This window comes from Anomalospiza imberbis, chromosome 3 (assembly GCF_031753505.1).
Source record: "Anomalospiza imberbis isolate Cuckoo-Finch-1a 21T00152 chromosome 3, ASM3175350v1, whole genome shotgun sequence".
In the NCBI taxonomy this organism is placed as follows: Eukaryota; Metazoa; Chordata; class Aves; order Passeriformes; family Viduidae; genus Anomalospiza; species Anomalospiza imberbis.
Genome location: NC_089683.1, coordinates 12,994,513 through 13,019,193, shown reverse-complemented (window position 1 = coordinate 13,019,193; position 24,681 = coordinate 12,994,513). Strand labels below are relative to the sequence as shown.

General features: G+C 36.3%; 1 protein-coding gene across 1 annotated transcript in view; it reads right to left on the bottom strand.

The window, feature by feature from the left end:
• The window catches only part of NBAS (NBAS subunit of NRZ tethering complex), a 158,525-nt gene that overhangs the window by 80,816 nt on the left and 53,028 nt on the right, over window positions 1-24,681 (bottom strand). Inside the window, exons 30-38 of the mRNA XM_068183435.1 lie at window positions 24,222-24,445; window positions 21,736-21,848; window positions 19,150-19,263; window positions 10,656-10,769; window positions 9,751-9,908; window positions 8,312-8,410; window positions 1,737-1,904; window positions 1,038-1,151; window positions 678-801 (exon numbers count right to left, since the gene is read on the bottom strand). Coding sequence (XP_068039536.1) covers window positions 678-801; window positions 1,038-1,151; window positions 1,737-1,904; window positions 8,312-8,410; window positions 9,751-9,908; window positions 10,656-10,769; window positions 19,150-19,263; window positions 21,736-21,848; window positions 24,222-24,445 — 1,228 coding nt within the window. The remainder of the gene's footprint in view (window positions 1-677; window positions 802-1,037; window positions 1,152-1,736; window positions 1,905-8,311; window positions 8,411-9,750; window positions 9,909-10,655; window positions 10,770-19,149; window positions 19,264-21,735; window positions 21,849-24,221; window positions 24,446-24,681) is intronic.

The following is a 24,681-nucleotide window of genomic DNA, read 5'->3' as shown; positions in this document are numbered from 1 at the left end:
CTTCAAAAGACACTAACAGCATGTAATATTTAAACAGTTAATTTCTTACACCAGCAGAAGACATCCAAAAGGAAAGAAAAACAACCACAGGTGTTTTTTTGTTATCTTTTTTTTAAAAAGTGAAATTGTTTCAGTTAAAAATTATTAAATATAACCTATGATATGTAGACATTTCAGAAGAAGACAAAGAACTTGTGATGATTCCAGAAGCTGTAGTTAAGCATTAATGGGCAAATAAAATACTACAATGAACCTGAAGTACTGAAACCTGGATAAACAGTGCCACAGAATCTGAGCAACTGAATATGCAGGCATACAGAGAAGTAACTCACACTGGCTTGCAAATTCCCATTACCTGTACATGGTAATATTCAGGAAACTTTCAACAATTCCTCCTATCGTTACCAACCCCCAAATAACACTTTCTGGTTATTTAAAGAGAACTTTCATTTTTCTAGTCTTTGCTGAGCAACTCCTCCTAAAGTCACCAATTCCCTTGAAAACTCTGCAGCTACTTCTGACAGGACTTCTTACCAACAAGAGACGTTGAACCAGATCACAATTCATGCAAAACACAATACTTCAGACAGTTCTGTGCAATTCTCCACAATTAAACCCACCCACAGATACTTCTGCATTTACTATATATGGAATGCATATATACAATATGACCATACCTTCTGTAGTTGGAAGTAGGTCTTTTCCTTCGCTTTTTGTTTCTGTGAGTTTCCCTGTTCTCAGCAACACTTCTGCAAAGCTTTCCAAAGAATTGTTCTGGTATGTTCCATAGCTGACTTCAGACTGGAAGTAAAAAGACAACTGACACATGCACTCTACACCTGCATTTTTAATTGGATCACTTGCATCACATGCAGCTCCTTACCTCAGTTCCTCTATTTGCTTTCCTTTGTTTAATTCTGTTTTTTTTCCTACTATGGCACAGAATTTCAAGACACACATATAATCAAAAACTCTGTATTTTCAATTGATTATAAGATCTCAACAAAAAACTGCAGACTTCTGTAACCGTAACTTACTTCTGCAACATATGGATCATCAATTAGAGACTCATAAAATGGATGACAGCCTTGTTTTTCCACAGTAGCATTTTCTCCAGACCCACTTTTTAATACATCTCCAAATTCTTGGCCCTGGGAAAAACAAGTATAGTTGAGCCTAGTTGTAAAAAAGCTCATAAAAATCCTGTAAACACTATGCAGAAGGGAAACAACTGTACATGAAAAGATCCTTGAATTCAGTGGGGAGCAACAAAGGAGTCATCTTACATACAGTTCTGAATTAAGTCCAGTATTCTTAAAAAAGGAAAGAGAATCATGTTCAAAAGTAGTACCACAGAAAATAATGGCACAAGCATTATAGAAAAGTCACTGAAATAGAGAAAGTAGAAACAAGAAACTGCAAAGGAACAGCTTTGAATACAAGATGACAGTATTTAAAGAGTGGGCTTTACTGTGCTTTGTTCCCTGAAGTTTTAAAGTTCTGCCAAATTACAATTAGCCCTTCTTACACTATGCTAAGAAAACAGGAGAAAACAGACTAGGAAACAGCTTTAGACCCCTTCTTTCATTGGAATTTCCTTGCAAACAGTCCCGCGATGTCTGTAGTTTGTTTACTGATGTGAGGGTTCAGCTATCAGGTCCTACAGAGGAGCTGAGTTTTTATACTCATGTATCACAAATGTGTGAACATCTGGGGAGACATCAGCAATCCCTTACATGTAATGGTCGCAGATAAGTTAAGGATCTCTTCCACCACTGCCCATCGCTGACAGCATGCAGCATGGCCTTGGTAGTCAGAGTTGTGTTGGACAACACCTTCATGGTTTTGGATGTCGTCCAGTACAACAAATCAGCAGACTGGCCAGAGGAGATGCTGGTTTCATCCTGTGACATATCCAACACACAATGCAGGGGTTAGACTCCTGCTATAATTAGGTTAGTGAACTAAAGCCAAACAAATGCATCTGAGTTCAGACACGCTATATTAATAAAACATTTGAATGACTATTAATTCAGGGAGCAGCTGCCAAAAATAAACAAAAGACAAACTAAAAGTGATTTAGGAGTTTCACTGTGAAGTAAGCGGTGTTATCAGCAGAACATTTAGCCCCTTACTCAGTTATGAGAGTGTAAAAGACAGCACTGGTTTTAATTCCAAATAATGACGATGTTCTACATAAATGCTGAATGTTTCCACTAAAATAATCACCTCTCTACAAATATGAGGATCGAGTATACTAAAGTTAATCTTCAGTAATTCAAGAAAGCTGATACTAGAGACACTCTTATGTTTTTACAGAGGTAGCATTAATTAAGTTGGACTCCCAACAGGGGAAATGGTAGAGATGTAAATATACATCTCTAGACCAAGTGATAAAGTATCAACAAGTTTTGAAATTCTGCAGCTGGCACACAAAATACATTAAAAACTGCCAGCCTAAAAGACTACAAGAATCCCAACCTTTTCTCAATCAAAAACTGCTTCTGCAATACATGCACATACACCTTCACTTAGTATGAACTCACACATAACTCCATTCTTGAAAGTAGAGACATGTTCCACAAATGGGGCTCTCTAGACCAGCTCTTCCTATGTAAAGCATTTAAATAATACCCAGAACACCCTGTATGACCTGTGCTATTCCAGTTCTCAAAGGTTTGTGTTACTTGCATGCTTTACAATGCGTGCACATTATTCATAAACATATAATTAGCACACTGAGGTTAACACACACTGTTTTCACAACAAAAAACAAATATTTTCCTCCATATAGCAAACTTTAGCAGCCATATGTTTATCTCTAACAACACTACTATTAATTTCCCCATACACTGAATTATATTGAAACAGAAAAATTCTACCTGTATAACTGCATGGGAAGTATTGGTTTATGACTTACTATTTCATGACAAAACAAACATGAGAGACAAAGGATGCCAAGTTATGCTGAAGAGAAATACATCCCACTGTAACCTCAGAAGAAAAACATATCAGCTTCAAGAATTTCATGTAGAACACCTTATTTTTAGTGCCTTTTACTATAATGTACAGTAAATTACTGCCTCAAGCTGACCATTGAAATAGCAGGTTCATCTTAAGTCCTCCTACAGCATTTGTTTTAATCTTTTCTGAAATCACATTGTGCATTTCACAGATGCACCACTAACAAATCAACTGGCTAAACTGGGAATTTCAGCTCTTGCTTCACCACATGAAGAAAGTGCATGCCAAGTACAGCCTATCAGAAATTCTGCTGCTCAGAAAAATTAAAACCAATTGAAAATCCTGTGTCTGGTGGCCTGGGGGGACAATTTCTTGTTCACGTGCTTTTTAAATAAACCATTTTAAGTACTTAGTAAGACAATTTCTTGTAATTTATTTTAAATGTTACATACAGAATACTATTTCCTCTCTGCCACTATTATCAAGTAGATGCTGCGACACATCTAGTTGATTTTTCATGGAGGTAAAATAAACCACAACTAAACCAAACTAAAACAGAACGAGAATAAAATCATCCCACCCAAGTTGTCAACTGCATTTGAGCAAAGCACTTTTCTTTAAATCAGCCTCCTTCAGCAGTATGAAAACTAATGAGCTAACTTGTATGCAGGTGTTAATGCTTATGGCACTACTGCTATCAGATGAACTCTACTGACTTTTGTTTAAAAATAATTTCACTCTTACAAGTAATTACAGTTTTTTCAGTAAAAATAGAAATTCTGTTTTTTGAGAAGCCATTTTACTCTGTACCTGGAGCAGCAACACTTACAGGTTACAACTTTTTGCTATCTCAAATCAATCTCTCACAGAAGTTATTTCTTAAATAAGGGTGGAGATCTCATCTCAAAAACCAACTTTAATTGTATAATCTAATTGTATCTTTAGGGAGAAGTTATATTTTGGGGGTTCTGAGAGGTGTTTGTAAGAAATTATTTTCTTTTATTAATTCTTCCTGACATCCTTTATAAAGTAAGCACTAATGATTAAAATCAAGATAATAATGGTAACATCTTATTAAATAGCAGCCAAATTAGCAGATTGAAAATCTGCTTGAATCTAAATGGTATAAAAAAAGACAACCAATAAATTCTGATTTATCAAGTTACTCTAAAATAACAGCTAAAATATTTATATAAATATATACAGCTTATGTTTATATTTATATACACCCTTGCTCCTACATACACTCATATAATTCCAAACAGCCTAATGGGAGGACAAATAACAAAGCCAACTGGTTTTGAGACAAGCCACACGCAACAGTAATAAATTAGAACAACAGCAACATGGGTTTTAGGATTGGTTTTGGTCTTTAATGACAATTAGTCAAGGTGCAAGGATTAAAACTTGCAAAAGCCATACACTGCATACACTTTGTATGTCAAGAATCATTTTATGTCAAGACTATGAAGGAAATGAAATGAGGTAGAACAGAGTCTGTTCAAAAACAGAGCATCACACATTAGGTCTTCCTTTTCCCTTTTTGGTACTTCCATTGCCAAACAGGAATTTAAAATAGTCTCTTTTAAATAAGTATTAATGTAGAACATTCATATATTTTTTTGTGCCTTGGAGGGTTTTATATCAGGGATTTCTGGGGTTTTTTTTCAATGTCTGTTATAGCTATGAACCACTGGAAAACTCCAGTCCTGCAATGAGAAACCAGATTCTAAATGAGAGATTATGGAAAAGATTCAGCTCAAGATGACAACAGTAATATTCAAGAGTCACTGAATGTCCAGGGCCATCACTGGAAAAAAAGAAGTAACCCAGCCTTAAGCAGACACAATGCATTTGATTCAGCTGCTGAAACACAGGCTTTGATGACTGCCTGAGATACACAGCAGTAATGCAGACAGCTGCTTAACACCTGCAGATCTGACAGAGACGTTTCGGAGCAGCGGCTAAAGGACAAGAGCATAACTGATCATGACTCTCTAATATTTCTAACCAGCTGTGATAACAATGTGTGACCTACCAATGTAATGTAAACAAATGTCCTAAGAGATCCTGTCTTTTCCCAGATACAGTGCTTGGGAAAACTGGAAAAACAAAGACACTAACGCTCTGTTAATCAGAAATTTTCTTTTCTTTAAGAAGCCTTTAAGAAAATCATCCTTACAATCTGAACATATGTTAAAATTATAAGAAAATCATTCTTATAATTTGAACATATTCATTTCTCCTCTAGAAAATACATCTACTTTTCAGTCAAAGAGTTCATTTTCAAAGAACTTTAAACTTAATTTCTCTTGGGTTATGTGCCATGTAACAGTAATTACGCTTCCATATTCAGATAAGTAAAAAATAATGATTTCTAACAGATGTAAACATAATTAAAGTATTATGCAGATTTAATAAAGTCAGAGCTCACTTACAAGGCAACTGATTAATACTGTTTTGTGCTTATACACAACACAGCATCTCATGTCTAAGCATTTTATTTCAATTTAATAATTTTACCATTAATATTCTGAAAGGCTTTTCTTTAATCAAGAGCTTAATCTTCTCACCAAGATATTTTGATTGAGAAGCTCAAGATTAGTTTTTTAGGCATTTGTAGCACACACAAGTAAAAAGGATGACAAAGTAAGAAGGATGAGGATTGCTGAAACTTAACATTTTGCTTAAAAACAATCTGGCACATTGGAATCATGATAGCTTCCACAGCATAACTTCTCAAATGGATTCCATGAGTTCAAACAACAGTGAAAAGCTGACACAAAGCATGTGCAAATGCATTAGCTCTTATAGAATAATGATGTGCAGTTTTATCACAGCATTCATTAATTTCTTTAGAGTAGGACCACCAAAAACTTGGAGAAAAGTTATGCTCTAGTCAATATGACAGGAATAATAAATGAACCATTTCTAAGCAGTCTATGATATATATAGCCAGCTCTTATAAAGATTTCTGCAAGTTTTAGGGGAAATAATTTGGAGGAAAATTTGAATAAAAATGAAATTATTGCAGAAATTACTAGAGAAGAGGTCACCAAGAGAAAGCTGATGAAAAAGTATGACCAGCTGGTGATGTTGGTTGACATAAAGGAAGAAATGGTAGTGGAGACTAATAATTCATTGCTAGACAAAAGTAAGAGGGATAGAAAAGGTTTAAAAAGCAGAAGTGTTATACTTACAGATAGGTATTTTGAATGCAATAGAAAAAGGGATGCCCAAACACATGTATGCCAGACCTTAATCAAGTCAAGAAACACTTAAAGCACCAATTTGAAAAGGTATCAGTAAGTGAGAAAAAACATTTGTCAATTCCCTGAAATAAGGATTCTGTAAGTTAATCAGAATGTAAGTGAAAATTAAAGGAATACAAGAAAAGGGAAAAAAATCTTCCAGATTGTTTTTTTTTTTTCTTTAAAGAAACTAAAATTCTGTGCAAGACAATGAAGGTGAAGCACAGAGAATTAGATGAAGTGTGACTACAAGGATTGCAGTTATGGGATTCAGTGAAGTCAGAAAAACTGAATTATTGAATATATTGCTGTTCTAACACTGCAGATGTTTGTAACAAAGGAGAAGTTATACAGTGAGTAAATTCTTGGCTATGTATCCTCCTGTATCATTCCAAAAAATGAAGAAAACTATAAATCCCTATTAAGTCAACTGGGAGATAACAAAAGGAAAGAATTAGCAAATATACAGAACTTCATTTCCTAGTGTAACAGTCTGAAATACGACATGCCAAGGAGCCTTATTAAAGAAAAAGAAAATTCACCTCAGTGCAGCAACACACAAACTTGCCAGGTCAATTGTCTACCTACTTCGAATTCCAAAGAGACAATCAACCACAGCTAAGTGGGGTGGGGAAATGAAAGCTATATCGGAGAAATTTTTAAATGTCAATTTTCCAGCATAATGAAAATTGCTTCCAATATGCAAACTGAAATGATAGCAAAGTTAATTAGTGAGTTTACTCAACTCTGATAAAGCTTTGAATAAATTTCTGAATCATTTATATGCATGTCTAATTGTTCTGCCACAATATAGTACAACAGCACATGAAAGGTGATGCATGACAAATTTTTATAGATATTAAAATATTGTAAACATATGCATCCACACCCATATCAATTTTATTAACATCTACTTAATCACCTCCCACTCAGATGCATCTATGGATTTTCAGAAAATAAAATGCATTTGTGCCAGTGAAACAGACCAGTTCTTCATATTGATGATTCTGGCAGACACAAAATGTTTGGCCCTCTTCCTCTGAATACTGTTTGTAGTGCTAGTTTACCTTCCTGTCATTTATTTTATATAGATGCAAATACATACATCTATGTGTATGTCTACATAGGCATGCATATACATACATATATATGCACATGTGTATTTATACACACATATACATACATAAAAACCATACACAAAATATGGACAGATTCTCCAAGGAGGCTGGAACTCTCATAATCTCTCAAAAAGCCACCCTATGCAACATGAACCTTTTCTTTCTTTCTTTCCTTCCATCTTTCACCACCCCCTTTTAATCTCCTCTTTCTTGTATTTCTTTAAGGCTTTTGATCCCCTAGATTTATTTATCACTCACCTATTTCATTAAACAAAACATAGAGAAAAGAATAAATTAAATACAGAATTTTCCACTTCAAAGAGTGTGAAAAAAATTCCTGTTTTCATAACTAGGTAAATAATTACATCTTCTTTAAAGAGAGAAAAGTACTTGCAATTGTACATATACAGACATAAAATAATAGACATAAAAGCAGAAAGAATAATAGACAATGTGTTTCCTGTTGTCCTGCCTGTGGAACATTCAGTGTTCCTTCTGATCTTACACATAAAAATAATTTCAAATGCAGTGTATGAACATTATAAAGTAACAAGTGATAAACTTTATGATGCACAGAACTAAGGAGAAAAACTAAGTTTAATTAAAAACCTTTTTTTTTTGTTAAATATGTATTTCAGATTTAAAATTGTTTTGCAGCTGGGACAGATTAAAAAAAAAAAAAAACTGAACCAATATAAATGTCTACTTTAATGTAAGCTTTTTTCACTTTTCCTGTCTCTGGGTTTATGTTTCTTCCACTAGTGCTAAAACAGTAGGAAAAAGCAACTAAAAATCAGAACAAAGTATAAATACACAAGCAAAACCTTGAAGTTAATCTAACAACAGAAAGTACTGCATATCTAATGTTGCTTGTTCGATCTAATAAGCAGACAGAAGCTGCTAAAAACTCAAATTCCCTTCTTCAGAGTAATGTAGAACAAAGTCATTATTACCTTTAAAATTCACATTAAAACTCACCTCTGTATCCTTACTGATCAACAAAGAAGGCCCAGAGATACTTGAATTCTCACCTCCTTCAGAAGGAAGAAACTGGTAATTCACAGCCTGATAAAGAATCTATAAACATGAAATAAATATTATCTTTTGCCAGTCAAATAAGCCACTGAAAGAATTATGACTGATTTCAGAAGAAATCCAAAAAACTGACGTAAAGGTTTCCATGATAGAAAAGAGGGCAGGAGAAGATGCAAAGAAGAAAACACAGCATCCCTGACATCCTCTCACTGTTGGAGTCGCTAGACAAAATGACCTTCCCTTCTCCATGAATTTTGTGCAGCATTTTTCCCACAATCTAAGATTTTTTTAAACTTTCTGTACTGTGCTGTACAATGTAAAGAAATGTCATGAAAACATCTGTTATCTGAACTGAGACTCTGAGGCATTGGACAGCTCCACAAAGGCAAATGTTTCACAGGACAGCAGCTTTGTGAGCAGAAGTTCTGCACAGAACTTCCACCTTGACACGTTGCTTGTATTCTCACAGACACTTCTGTTCAGGGGATTTTTTAAGGAAAAGGCTACACACTTGCAACTGCCTTAATCAGGCTGCACATGTGTTGAAGCTATGACTCCCTTCTTCCCCATTCTAACATTCTGTGTCCAAAGACCTCTAAGATGTTTCTACTGCACAATTATAAATCTAAGAACATTGTGAACTCTTAGACAACTAAGATAATTATGAACTCAAACAAGTCATAGTATGTAGGCCAAGCCACAATTGCAGTGAACAGAAATTTAACATTTTGACAATCTAAATTACTGCCCTTCAATTTCAAATACAAGTTTTGCTATGTCACCATGAAATAAATTGTATTTAAATGCCACAATTACGTGTTCTCACATATATACTGAAATCAGCTCAACACCTAACATGGGATTCTATCAAGTCAGTCATTGCAGAGTTAATAAAGATTGCTCAGACACAAAGCCTCTTGTAGTTGTTAAAACCATTACATCACTGAAATCTGTGAGAAAATAATTTCATTGCATATTGGGTAAAGACCATAAAAATCATAGAACAAATCCTTAATAGACATTTATGTGGGCATTTAATGAAGCTGCATTACGAAGTATAAATACCTGGAAAATATTTTAAAATTTTATCAACTGCATTTTTAAATACAATGTTTAAATCAGGCAATCAATAAAGAAATTAAAAGTACTGAAGATAGAAAACACAACTACACTTCTACTTCAGAAACCAATTCATCACACAAAACTGCTTAGAAAGAGACCTCATTTGCTGAAATGGAACAGTCAAAGTAGAAGAGTAGAGCAGAAAAAATATGAACATCCTGGAGGGTAGAACTTAAGGGAACAAACTTGAAAATGAGCCCAAGTCCCCTGTACTTTGGTAGGCACCGAACTTTGATGAAAGAAGCTCCAGAATCAGGTACCTGGGTTTGCAAAGAGCTGCTCACTGCCAGCAATGCCTCTATGGCGCAGGGTGGACAGTGCGTCAGAGCAAAGGCCATGAGCTCCTGGCGCATCCCCAGGTCCTGGTAGCCTTCTGACTGCCCCAGCTGACTGCACACTTCCCAGCTTTTAGAATAGCCTACAAGGGAACACAAAACACACTTCCTATCACAGGTGAAAGGAGGATGCCCAATTCTTATTGGATGAGATAAAGGAGGGCATGTAGTATTCCAGGCAAGGCTTAACGTGCCCTGAAAAAGGAACCAAAAAGGCTCCATAAAACTGAGATGTAGCTCAACTTTAGACTGACCAAATATATAAAAGACTAATTTTTATCATATTGTAGATAAAAATAAAACAGGCATCTGAAAGTTTACATCCTATATTTTTGCATATTACAATAAGAAAATCATCATTCATTTCAGTGCGTGATACTGAACACCTTACTGGAGTGGCTGTATTTCATTTACCTCCACTCACACTGTCACATACATAAATCATATACACAGCACAAATATATAAATATCTTAAGAGTTTTGATAGAAAGGTAGACTTCTAAGAGACTTGCACTTTCCTGCTAGCTGCAGTCACAAGGTTTTACCTATCTGAGAGGGCTACAGTGTGGAAATAAGTAGAAATTGTGGTTCCCAGAGGCATACAGAAAAGCTCCCTGAGGTTACTATCCAGTAGTTCAGTACACACTTAATCCATGCAGTATTTTTTGTTTGTGTCTCTATTCAATGCCAGTGCACTTCCACTAAAAATACCTAAGTACTATTTTAATGAAATGGAATAATCTGAAGTACCACACCTCACAATAAGACCAAAGTCAGAACATAGATTTCCACCTCCATCACCTCATGCATTCGTTATTTATTCACTTCACCTGTGGCCATGAGCTCCTGGCAATGCATACTAGCTGCTTTGTAGTCCTGGAAACTGAGAGCCTGTTCCACTAAAAGGATTAAAACTTGACCTTTTCTCTCCATCTGATCATCTCCTGTAAGAAAAAAAATCAAACTTTTTATTAGTTAATTGGAATTAATGGTCAACTTAAGCTTGCCACTTTATTTCTTAAGAATTAACTATATACCACAACATGAAAAGCCCCTCTTGAAACTGAAACAAAAATAAAATTAACTGCATTTTCCTGAAGGAAACAATAAAAGGAGTTAGTATTTTTAAAAAACATTGGCACCATAGCTTGCAAAAAATTCCAAATCAATTAGCATGTTATGTCAAGGTTAAAAAAAAGAAGGTTTTGAAAACTGTATTTATGTGTTGGCCAAAGGATCAAAACTGATATTTAAGCTAAGTGACATATAAATCAAAATCCTGACACTGAAAAAAATAAAGTCTATGTACTGTAATAGAAGAAAAGAATTGAAATGTGTGTTTTCTTATAATATACAAAGGCCCATTTTAAACTGCCACTTCATGGCTCCAAATAATGCACAAGATGCAGAAAATGTAAGCATCTAAAAATCTGTAACCTCATAAATTGAGTGAGTAGAACTGAAACTAATATTTCCATACGATACATCCATCTCAGTCACCAGACCTTCTGGTCAATGCCTCTTCCACTAGACATGAATCAAAAGCTACACTTCAGATACTACTGAAGCCTTCTGACTAAAGTTTCATCAAGAATCTTTGTAGAAAAACATCCTGACCTCAATTTTAATACATCAGCATTCACAGATGAAAATCTAATGAGACAGCTCTTCTCCATCTCAAAGCCATTTACAGTCAATACAAATAACATTTATACCTGTCACCCTTCACTAGTCATCTATACTTTTTAAAGCTTTTTTCAATTGAGAGTGAACAATTTGCTGGCATTAGTTTGTCCAGTCTTGTGGTCAAAACACTATGTATGTCCACGCACTCTATAAGAAGGTGACAAAACATACACAGGAAAAATAAACTACTAATTTAGCAAAGAATTTTTAGAATAAAAACAAGTGGATTTTTTAAATGCATGCTTCTTGCTCATGCTTCTCTTCTATTATTAAAAGCAATTTTACTCAGTCAGTGCTGTTACAATAATTTGAAAAGGGCACTGGCTTATGAAACTGTATTACTACAACTTGTGAAATGCAAATATTTCAGAAGGTTAAATCAGATCCCGTTTCGAAAACCATTTAAAGAGTACATGCTCTTAAATTGCATAGCTGTTATTTTTAGCTCCACTTTGCAGATCCATCACCATGGACAAAGCAAATTTCTTTTTAAAGCTTTCTCAAAAGGAAAGCTGTAGCAGTTGCACTACAATGACATTCAGGCAAGTGAAGTTACCCTAATTACTGAACTCAATCAAGGCTCCCCTAATCCCTGCACATCATGACTAACTCAGCTGGGAGAACAGGTTAGCTTCCCGTATTTTATCTTTCAGCCTCCTGCTCAATATACTGCTCAGTGCTGCAAATTAATCACATTCAAGGCTCTCCTGTTGCAAAATTATGCCCTCTGGAACCTGGGAACCTCTCATTCAGGCAAAAGCAATTACAGATGACAAAGAGGTGCTTCTATCCTCACAAGTTAAATGTGAACTGTCATTTCTCTAAGTGAGGGACATGTACTTGCCACTCACCTCCTGATGCCCACTTCACCCTGACAGCTTGACTTCCCACAAAGAAATCTGACTAAGTAGCAGACACAAAGGAAAGTCAAGAGAAACAATCAAACTATTACCCCTCAGATTTCAGACAAAATAATCACTGCTATTTATGCCCACTTAAAAATCAGTGGGACTGAAGCAAAGAAAGGAAGAACATTTGGACCAAGGAATGGTTCCTTCTGTGCTTGAGCAGCTGTATGGTATCAAGTCCCCCATCCCCAATGTTTCAGCCAAGGACCTCTGGTGCAGGAGGATATATCTCTGCATGTTTTACAACAGCACAAGTGTAAAAATAAAAGGGTAACTCACTGACACTTCCATTAGCTTGGCACCCACTGTTATGGCAGAGAACAACCACTGGCTCCAGTGTTACTCAGTGAATGCCTGAGTGAAGCCCATTTCCACACATGCATTGGCTGATAATGCTCACTGCTGCAGTTTAGTCCTTGTCTTCTATTCAGACATAGAAAAACTCACTGCTTCAGTTTTGTAACACAATATTTGATGGCATTTTAATAATAAAGTCTCATGAAAGGAAAGGTTTTGAATTCTAAATTGTCTCCCTTGCCATTTTGACAGCAATCCATGACTAAAACCAAGATAGCAATGACAAAATTTTTCAAATGGCGACCTGATTATATTACATAGTAATTCTGCTTCAAGCCTTAATAATAATACCTGACATACAGATTCAAATCAAACTCAGAAACTGGAAAGTGGAAAGGGGATAACCTAAATGATTCTGAGGTTATAATAAAAATAACAAGAGAAAAAAACACAAAAGCTCAGAAATTATAGGATTTTTTTCTTGACAAATAAAGGATATTCAAATACTTTTAAAAAGCTTGGATCCAATCTGGGTTATATAAGGAAAAAAGCTTATTGAAATACCTTGGGTAAGATGCAAGCTATTTGTGAGTGGATAAAATAACATTATCCTGAATGAAATCATGCCATTAAAACTTAGAAGTCAAATTATATAAATATTGTACTTCAGAAATTCCATGTTGCCTAGATTTAGGTGATTTAGGAAATTTAGGAGATCAGAAGCCATCTACATTGACAATTCCAAATGCAAGAAAGTCAATGTTAAGAAAGATGGATTTCAAAAATAAGCTTTAACTAAGGAATCTGAGCAAAGTTTAAAGCTAATAGATTCACTTATGGATATTAAAATTAAATAAATTTACCACAGAAAGTTGTGATAAGGGAATAATGGAAACATTTCTAGAGAGCCTGACAAAGGAAATAATGACCAACACTCAGTAGATCTTTTTGACACACAGTAAGAGTAGAGAAGATGCTCCTGATTTCAGATACAGAAGCTTTTTTTCCAATTTTTTTTTTAGCACACATCTACTCAAGTAATTGCATAAAGTGAATTCGTCACAGCCATTCTTAACAAAGAACACAACTTAAGTGAGGATTGCAAGACACAGAGCAGCTCCAGCTCCCTGAGCATGTGTAGATTTTCTGGCTGTCATGCTGAGCACATTCTTCCTCACACATTTTACCCATCTGTGAAATTAAGATAACAGTTGTGGGCTTACTTTACAGAGGTAGTGACATGAGGCTTAAGTAGAGTTCACTGTAATTAATTTAAAGCAATTAGGAAGCTAGCTGATATATCATTACATAAGCAAGATTTTAACTTTGATAAGTATGAATATAAATTCTATTACTCACTTTCAGTGCTGCTTTCAAAGCAAACTGAATTCAGAGTACATAATTCACAAAGCTCCTTAATAATGACTCAGTGCAATGTACCCTTGCATCCACAATAAATGCATTCTTTTAAAATTTAAATTAAAATATGTATGTTCTTAGGGTTTTATAGGCTATCTATTACATATAATAAAACACAGCATATGATTTATGCTTTATATGGATGCAGCAAGCAGGTCTTTCCAATCAGTAATTATACACGGTGAAGTGGCAGGGGAAGCAAAGACAGGAAAATACTGAAACAAATTCCTCCACTAAGCAGACAAAACACAAGACAACACTCTACAAAGTGGGTTTGGAACAGAAGGGACCACAACTTCAAACATGCACAACCAATACCAGTAAGTAAGTTCCAGAGATCAAAATCAGAACTTCTTACACAGCAATAGAAGGTGGCTCATAGATCAAGGTAATTGTGTAAGCAGTGAAAACCAATTAAGGACAAAAATCAAATCTTTCTCCTGGCAGCATTTTATCTAATTCTTCATTAAGTCCATAAAGATCAATCCTCTTTTTCAAAATCCAGACCCATCCCAAAATACCTCAATAAAACCATTTGCTTTCATTGGAAGCTGTTAGAAACCACAATACCCATTCCCAGTAGTTTTACACCTGCAAACAAAGACTATTCAAACTAAAACTGCAGGGAAGGTTTACCCTTCCTAATATTAAGTCCTTCTAATATTCTAATATTTCTAATAAAATAAAATACACTAAAATCTTAGAATCTGTATGCAGGATCTGCCCTTTTGTCTGTAAAGTAATTTGTGGAATAATACTAGTGTTTGTTATCACACTTACAACAGGGCTACCAAGTCCTAACATAACTCTTCATCTTATTAAAAACAGTATTAATAATATTAATTAATATTAATAATTCATTGTTACTCTGAAACTTAAATTACAAGTTGACAGATACATAAATCCCATTTCTCCATGTCTTGTTTCAATTTACGTTTTTAATCACTACCATCGAATTATACAGCACTCCTCATTACAGACCATGATTAAGCCTATACCAGCATTACACTTAGAGTCTATTTTAAAAAGTATTAATAACCTAGCTATTCAAATTCTAAGATGTTTTAAATTCAGGGTAAGGTTACCTATTCTATCACTCATCAGAGGTACAAAAAGGACCAAAGAGTAATGCTCTACAGCATTTCTTAAATAATTTGGAAAAATACTGTATTTACATGCATGCTTTGAAACTATGACAATCATGTTTCCTTTGTATGCTACTGGGTAATCTTCTGGATACTTGTCAATGGCTAGAGAGTCAGGCACAAAAAATTTGTAGTAACAGTGGTATGCTGTTTACAGCTTCCAAATCCAGAAAAAAAAAACAAACAAGAACATTAAAAAAATATTGAGTTTCTTAAAATGAAATAAATCTGTTTTCAAAAGACCATCTCCTATAACAATTAGGTTTAGATAAAATTCTGAACTATGGCATTCTCATACCAAATCCATATCTTACTCATAAATGAATGTTCTCTACAGATAACAGCTTTCCAATATAAGCAATACAACCATTTATCCTTCAGTGACAGTGAAACGGTTTTTAATCACAAAAGCTTAAAACTACATATATAAAGCAAAATTTGAAAAAAAACTCATCACATTCCCCACCACACAAAGTCACTACTGAAAATGTTGTCTTGCTTTATTTTCCTTTCAGATAAATAAATGTTATTATATAAGCAAAAGATTATTTTCAAAGTGACCAAGTTACTTGTATATTTAGCATAAAAGTATCTAAATAGTGAATTCCTTACCAAGACTCACTCTTGAAATATAATTTTACTACTAAAATTCCCTACTTACCATAGGAGCAACCATCAGCATTACTCCCAAGGTTAACCACTAAAATCAGAGAGCCCAACACTCACAAGATAAATACGTCACCAGTAAAGTAAGTAGTAGTTTTTAAATCATTCACCTGTTTAAAAATTAACAATCTCACACATTCATCTTCTGTTTTTCTCTAGCCTGGTAAGGGCATGGAAGAGAAGAATTGGGGGGCCATATCATCATCTGGCTTTAAATATCTCTTAAATCTCTCTTTTCAGTGGTGTCTCAGTAGGTGTCACTCTGATTATAACACTAGCACACAGACATCATTGTATCAATGAACTCTATACAAATTCCCTGAAGTTCTCCACATACTATGCAGGGACTGCCGTTTTTCAGTCTCTGGAGAAGGGAGCCGTGAGTTTGATCCCTTTTCAAAGGCACATACCAGGGCACTGGAAATCCTACAGCTAAGGTACTAGGATAACACCACCGGCCGAAGCTTTATAGAATCTCTCTGGATATTGGTTTTCCTTCTTTCACACAAAGAAAATCACTTAGATTTAAAAAGAAGGTAAAATAAAAATCAGCAGCATTAGCACAAAGAACCCAGAATATTAAGAAAATTTCACAGATTTTAACTTGATGTGCGTGGGGCAAAGCAGAAAGGAGAAAGAAAGAGTTGTACAGTAATCTTGTCATATGAACCAATAAGAGAGACTTATTTTTTCACCCAAAAGCCTTACAAGCAAAGAAAAAGAAGTCACAACTGTCAGTCAAATTTTTCTATGGATTACTGTCGTGGTTTGACATGGAAGTGATTTTTTTTTCAGGAAGTTGGGTCAAACCAATCAGTGGTCAAGTTTGGATATTGGCACCTGAAGTGACCACTGAAGATAGGGATACGCCTCTGAGAACACAGGGGGTTAAAAGCAAGAACTCCCAAGAGCTCGCTCTCTTTGGTTCCGGTCAGGGTGCTGTGCAGACCTCCCTGCCCAGCCATGGGGCTGGGTGGGGGAGGGGAAGCCATGAGGCCTGGTCAAGGTGAGCCGAGGGGTAGAAGGACTGGAACTGAGCCAGCTCCTGTGGACGGAAGGGTGGAGAGAAGCGGAGATGTCTTTGTCATTCCCCCCCCCACAGAGGGAAGAGATAGAGAGTCCGGACGGCACCTGTAACTTTGCCGGCGCGGAGGAGAAGGGGGGGGGGGAAGGCGCCCAGCCTTGGCCTTGGGAATCGGCTGCTGGGCAGAGATATCAGCCGTCCAGAGAGTCTGAGCTTTTAACCCTTTCCTGAGAAATGAAGGCTCTGTAAAATATTGCTCCTCCTTGATTTGAAGTAGAAGAGAGACAGTCTGGGATCCGAGATGATGGAAGAAGAAATTCTCGAGTTAGAAGGAGATGATGGAGTGGCTTGTGGCTGGACTTCTCTTGTTAGCTATAGACTGAACCAAATTCTCCTAACAGAAGCTGCACTTAGGGTGGTGCGTTGGTGTGCCAGGAGACCTGTTTCAGTGATTACCAGCAGAGGAGTAGAGAGAAGGTGTGGAGAAGCCCTCTATCTTCAAGGAAGAAGAAGAGGAGAAGAAGACCTCTGTTCTTGGACCCTCAGCCCCAGGGGAAAATGGGGGGGACTGTAGTCCCAAAATGAGAAACTGAACTGTTGTCTCTTTTGGTCCACGGCAAAGCATCCTTAAAGGAGCCCTATGAGCAGTCTGTCCATGCACAGTGGTGAGAGCACTGTGACATGGAAAGGAGAGTGTCACCATGGCAAATTTTCTCTGGGCAGTTGCCATGTGTGACATGGAAACACAAGGGTGGCAATTGTGTTTCCTGGGGAGTCTGTGGCACAGGAGAGACTCCTGTCTCCCTTGAAAGACTGGGTATTCGAATATCTGAAGGGTGGCAACTTGATCAGGATCCTGGGTGGTGTCTCACTGTTTAGTTTGTTTAGGAATTAGGTGGGAGGAGGAGGGGTGTTTTAGAAAGTCTTCATCCAGGATTTAGTGTTTGTAGTTTTTATAGTAGTAGTAGTTTAATAAAGTTCTTTCCTTAGTCACTAAGTTTGGGCCTGCTCTGCTCTGTTCCTGATCACATCTCACAGCAATTATTTTAAAAAGTATATTTTCATGGGGGCGCTGGCATCGCGCCAGTGTCAAACCATGACAATTACATATTAAATATGTAGATTGGATCCAGCTACCCAACACAGTACCATCCTGTCCCCTCCTCCATCTTTCATGCAGCAGCACTGTGCTGACCAGAGTAAGGACGTTTCCTGTGACTCCTTTCCTTAGGACCAAGGTATCTTGGGAGGTCAACAGCATAATTTCCATACCTCTGTTCTCAACCTCACACAACTGTCTCAAATATCTCCCTCTCTATTTATAATACTATGCAAAAAATTGCCAGTACTAAGCCTCCTGAAAACGTAAGAAAAAAATCTTAAATGATTTAACAAATAGAGATGGAGAAAATAATTAGCCAGGCATGTTTTAGTGACAAAGGTGGGATGCACTGATTTTATATGCCATGCTGCATAAAATATAAGTATTTTATATTTCTATGTTCTATTTCTACATCATAAAAATACAGCAGTATTGTGTTTACACTGCATTGATTAAGTATTTTTCAAAAATAAAAACAAATCAAAAGGCTACTTTAGGTAGGCTATAAAAAAAAAAAAAAATCCCCCTAATGTCCCCAGGATTCAGTATTTGAAGATGTTCAGCTCCTCAAATGAATACTCAACTTAATGCATTATTTTTAGTGCACAAAGGTGATACATGCAATATAGACTGAAGTCTAACAGCTGAAATTCATGCTTTACAGATTATTTTTCCCATGGAATTTAAATTCAACTGTTATTAAAGCAGGCTACCTTATTTGCAGAGGTAATAACAGCGACAGTAATTTCAGTAAATTCACTACCAATTAACTGTAAAACAAGATATTCTCAGCCACAACTCCTCCAATCTGAAATCAGCCTTTACTCCAACTCTAGATCGGACAAGGCATTTTTTATTTCAGGTATTAGCAGAATGTAGCAGCTGACCATTTCAACTGTTTTAGAAATGAAATATTCCACTCGTGTGAAATGCTTAATACCTCCCCAATGACTGCTCTTCCAGGTGACTTTTTAGTGGCATCTTTGAATGCATATTCTAATGATCAAGTCAAATGTCCTAAAGCATAACATAAATGCTCATTGCACTGCAGTTCAGTGTTTTATTAAGACAGCTTACCTGCAACCCTTAGCAGGTTTGCCAGTCCCAGGAGCTTAGCAGACTGTTTATAGTTTGTTGGCATCTGAGCCAGACAGTCCTTGATGAGACTGAGTCGATCGGAGCACAAACGCACTGTTGAAAGGAGAACTGGTTTAGAGACTGCACAAATGAACTTGACTGCTGTGTTCCTGCTCAAACAGCACAGGACAGAAGGAGTGCTGGGGATTATAAGAATGCAAACACAATGTGAAAACCAGCTCACAGCTGTATGCATGCAGATCCTCAATTATACCTATAAAGAGAAAGTTAAAATAACACTACAGGGTATGCCGCTCCCATCATTAGCAAATCAGGCTGTGAAGGGAGCAAAAAGAGGAAAACTGACCTCAATGAAAACTCTTTTGTTTCATGTTTTCACATTCACTCTTTTAAAATGTGTACAATTAACTGACATACCTTTATACAATTTTTCTTAATTATAATTTTTGCAACATCCCATAAGACTGCTAACACAGGCATTAACTTTTATTTAGAATGTTGCAACTAAGATTTCATTTACTTAGCATGGACAAGATACATCACACAGACTGAAAGAACTGTCATTAGCAAATGCTTCAGCTCATTTTACTTTATTTAAATATTTCCTGAGAAGTGGAAGGAAGGATAGTCTGCAAATCACCAGGCTCTTTCAACCATATCCTGAGCAGCCTATAATTAGTACTGCATTTCAAAAAAAACCTTACCAAGAATTGAACAATTATTTTAACTGTGTAATTTAATATCATGAACTGATTCCAGTGCTCTATTTAGCTCATTAGTGGGTGGCTAACCTCAGGCTGCTGCTCTAAAAGGTAATGCTTTCATACTATGCAAGTTCTCAGAACACAGAGGAACAGCACGCAGATATCCCACTTAACACTCAGTAACAGTGAATGGCTGCATGGGGATAAGCTGCATTAGCATATTAGGCTTAAAACAGGATATCAGGCCTCTCAGTAAGCAAAGACATATTAGTATAATGAACACTATTAATTCTGGAAATTAGACTAAAATGAATACAAATAGAAGAGCAGGAAAAGGTCATATTTTTAGTTTAGTTTTTAATATTCTATCACAGGCATATATTAGTATACAACAATAATATGTTTTAAGTCACTGATTATTTAAGCAGGAATTTTTAATGCATAATATAACTGAAAGTAATCTAACACCATGGGTCAAACACTTAAAGATGGTAAGGAGTCTTCAAACCAGATTTTATTACAATATAGCATCATGGTAGTTCATAAACTTAAACTGTTAAGTTTGCTAAAAATAGAAGTGGGAGAAGAACTACAGAAAACTAAACACAGAACTGCAAATAAAAGTCTATTGCTAAAAGACTATTGCTGTGGGAACAGCTGATCCTTAGTGTACTTTCATGACGTTCTATCAAAGTAACAGATCATTTAAAGGCTTTCATTAAAACTTGAAAACATCATTTTAATCTTATTAGATTAATTTGATTTACATGAAAGATACTGAAGCAAGATAAGTCAGGATCGTTAATGAAATTACATGCATGATTTCACATATTCTAATTAATCTAGATCAGTCATATTACACATTCTGTTAATGCAGTATTATATCACTACTTTTTTAAAATGATACCTCCATGTCCACATCAAAAATTAAAGAAAATACATGCACTTTTTCACAGGCTGAACAAATGGACTGAAAAATAATTTTACTCTAGAAATCAACAGGACAGTTGATTTCTGACTGCAAGATTTAGAAATTTGACAGTCTTAGTCCAGAAATTTTAAGATTTCTGAATATAACATCTGGAGCATTAATTCAATTGAATAAATACCTGGAAAAAAAGAACAAAAAGAGAACACTGAAGTAAAGTAACAACAGCTGCTGAGAACATCTACTTCATTTTCCACAAAGAAGAAAGCATCAGAAGTGCTTTTCATAAACCCCAGTATTTCTCTGCCCAATGCCAAAAGTAAAACATTATCATCAGCACATCTCATGGCTTAGTGCTCATCTCAGCCAGTTCATGAGTAAGGTACAGGCAATGTACATAATCATAACTTCTTTCCAACCTTTGTCCAACAACCTTCTGCTCCTCTGGAGTCAGAGCTACAAAAGATATAGTTTTAAGCATGTCATCAGAAGAAATACCTTGTAAAAGTTCACTTCCACTGTCACTGGGTTTTATATACCTCACAATGAAACAGCCCAGTGGAGACATGAAAATTGCCTCTGCATGAAGTACCTCTCTCCGACCTGTTATTTTAAAGCACACAGGCAAGTGCAGATTATTTGGCAAATAAAAGATGAGCTCAATTTCTGTTCAAGTCACCAGGAGTTTCATATACTTAAAAGTCTTGCTAAAAGTCAAAAATCAAAGACACCATATGCAAATATAGTTCTTACCTCACAAGCTAAAAAATTCTATTAAAAATACAGTTTTTTCTATGTGTCTGTACACTGCTTGGAGGCAGCATATGGACTCTTTAGTTTAATCATATCACACTTATGTAATAGTAACTATTTCTCATGCATATTTATGCCTGTGATTCAAGTAATCATATAAAGTATAAAACTATGCAGTACCTTGCAGCGGTAATATTTTCACACCAAACTCTTCCAGGTAGCCCAGAGCACGAATGAGGTCCAACTCCTCCTGAACAGCACTTGGACTGTCTTCAATAAGTTGTAGACAGCACCTAAACAAGAACAAAAGACATTTTTCTGAAGTTTGATGAAAACATTTAAAATTAAACCTGTGGGCGAAGTTAACTGGTGAGTAAAACAAAACAAAACAAAACCACCACAAGCAGTAATTTACTGTGCTTATAAAATGTCAGAATACTCAGTGTTTTTGTAATGCCCATGGGAGGTGTTTGACACAGTCTATCTCTTATAGCTGTCTGAATATTTTAACAAATTTCTATTTGTGCATTGCCTTCAACTGGTTGTTATAAGCACATCAATTAAACCCTCCTGAATTTAGATCTGCAATGAATTTACAGAGGATGTTGAAGGTATAAGTACTTAAATACATAATTATTTTGGAAAATATTTCTCCTACCACTACGATGTTTTGGCATTGCTATATAGTAGAAGATAAAAGCAAAGCACTGTAAAAAGTTGACTGGAAGCGAAACAGTAAGAGTCATTGTCACAAATTCAGTTTCCTCAACTAGGTACAGTAAATAAAACAAAGTTTATTTAAAAAAACAACAAAAACCCCACTAAATTCCTCTGAAGATTAATTAATGCATGAAATAATTAAGACCATATTATTCAAAATATTTTTTTAATCATATTAATAGTATATTCTTGTAATAAGCTTTTAGATAGTTTTTTTTTTTTAATACAAGCTGCATTCTGGTACAGTGTAGTCATATGTAGTTTTACTAATACACATTGAATAAAGAAAATCAACATGAAAAATCATAGAATGGCCACATGTTGGAAGGGACATTAAACATCATCTCGTTCCAAATCCCCTGCCATGGGCAGGGACACCTCCCACTAGACCAGGTTGCTCAAGAGCCCCATCCAATCTGGCCTTGAACACTTCCAGCGATGGGGCATCCACAGCTTCTGGGGACAACCTGTTCCAGTGCCTCATCACCCTCAAAATAAAGATTTTTTTTTTAAACATATAAATTAAATCTAGTCTCCTACAGCTTGAAACCATTACCCTTTGTCCCACTATATGCCCTTGTAAAAAGTCATTCTTTATCTTTCTTGCAGGCTTCCTTCAGGTACTGGAAGGACACATTTAGGTCACCCCAGAGCCTTCTCTTTTCCAGGCTGAACATCCCCAAATCCCTCAGATTTCCTCACAGGAGAGGTGCTTCATCCCTCTGAACTCACTCCAACAGGTCCATGTCCTTCCCATGCTGGGGACCCAGGGCTGGGTGCAGCACTGCAGGTGGGCTCTCACCAGAGCAGAGCAGAGCAGAGCAGAGCAGAGCAGAGGGGCAGAATCCCCTCCCTCACCTGCTGCCCACGCTGCTTTGGATGCAGCCCAGGACACATTCGTCATTCTGGGCTGCAAGGGGCACATGGCTGGGTCATGTCCAGCCTCTCACCCACAGCACCCCCAAGTCCTTCTCAGTAGGACTAGTCTGGATCTGTTCATCCCCTAGCCTGGAGTGATAGAGGGGGTTGCCCAAACCCAGGTGCAGCACCAGCACTTGGTCTTGTTGAACTTCATGAATGTTACGAGCTTCATGTCTTGAGCTTGTCCAGATGGCAACTCATCTCGGTTTTAAATGGCTAAAATCACCATGCACATTAGATCAGGAAAGTATCTGATTCGCCCAGTCTGTCATATTTTTTCTCCACTCATTAATTAAAAATAAACATTTTCAATCAAAAACAAAATTGCATGTTAGCTAAACATCCCATCTGAACCCATCAGATTTTTCTGGCATATTGACAAATATTTCAAGGTGAAGATCAAAATAGGAGTGGAATAAAGGAGCTAAAGAGAAGCTGGAATTGTCTGCCCAGGGAAGTGGTGGAGTCACCATCCCTGGATGTGTTTAAAAATAGACTGGATGTGGCACTCAGTGCCATGGTTTAGGTGATGCGTTAGGGCATGGGTTGGACTCAATGATCTTAAAGGTGTCTTCCACCCTAGTATTCTGTAAATACATTCTACCTAAAGCAACTCATACACAAAGGCTACTAAGAGACCTACACACGATAATCACTCACAGAAACTCAAGTTAAGTTACCAACTGATTGAAGGTCAATCAGAGGAGGACAAAAACATGTTGCTAAACAGAATAAACACAGGGTCACACATTCACGGCAAGTATTTGAGCTATAAACCAAGTATTTTTAAACTATCACCATAAAACCCTAAGAGAAAAGCTGGTCACAGAACCCTTATGCATTGAAAGGGACTTCAAACTCTTTGCATTAAAAGCAACACTACTCTGTACATCCAGAACCTGCTTATGAAAAAGATTCTCAACAGAAGACTGGGTGGGGGGGGGACACAATACTAGCAAATAAACCCTAATGCTATGACAACATTAAATCAGTTGTGTTTATGTATATGATAGTTGTACATTTACCTGGCCAATTCCATACAGCTATCAGTCAAACTGGCTGAAGAATTGAAATATTCTCTACCAGCAGCCAAAACCAGTTCAATGCTTCTGGTATAGCTGACTCGGTACTGCAGCTTCCCTTTTGATGAACTTGGTAAATCCACTGACCAAACACTGCAATGCATCATTTGCCCAGCCAGGTGGATATTGTCTATACTGCTTGAGCATAAGAGACTTTCGGTGAATATCTAGAAGACAGAACAGTAATTTAATAACCTGCAGGAGCAGCAGTGTCAAATAAGCTTATCTGCATTGTATGGCATTAACCCCTTTGAATACAAGGATGTTTGAAGTCAAAAGAATATATTCAGTCCAAGCAGAAAATCTAACTTCTACCAAGGGATGTATTTCTACAATGCACTTAAGAAAAGCTAAATTAATTAGCAGCTGGTTTCTACTTACTGGAAGTTTAAAAAAAGAATAT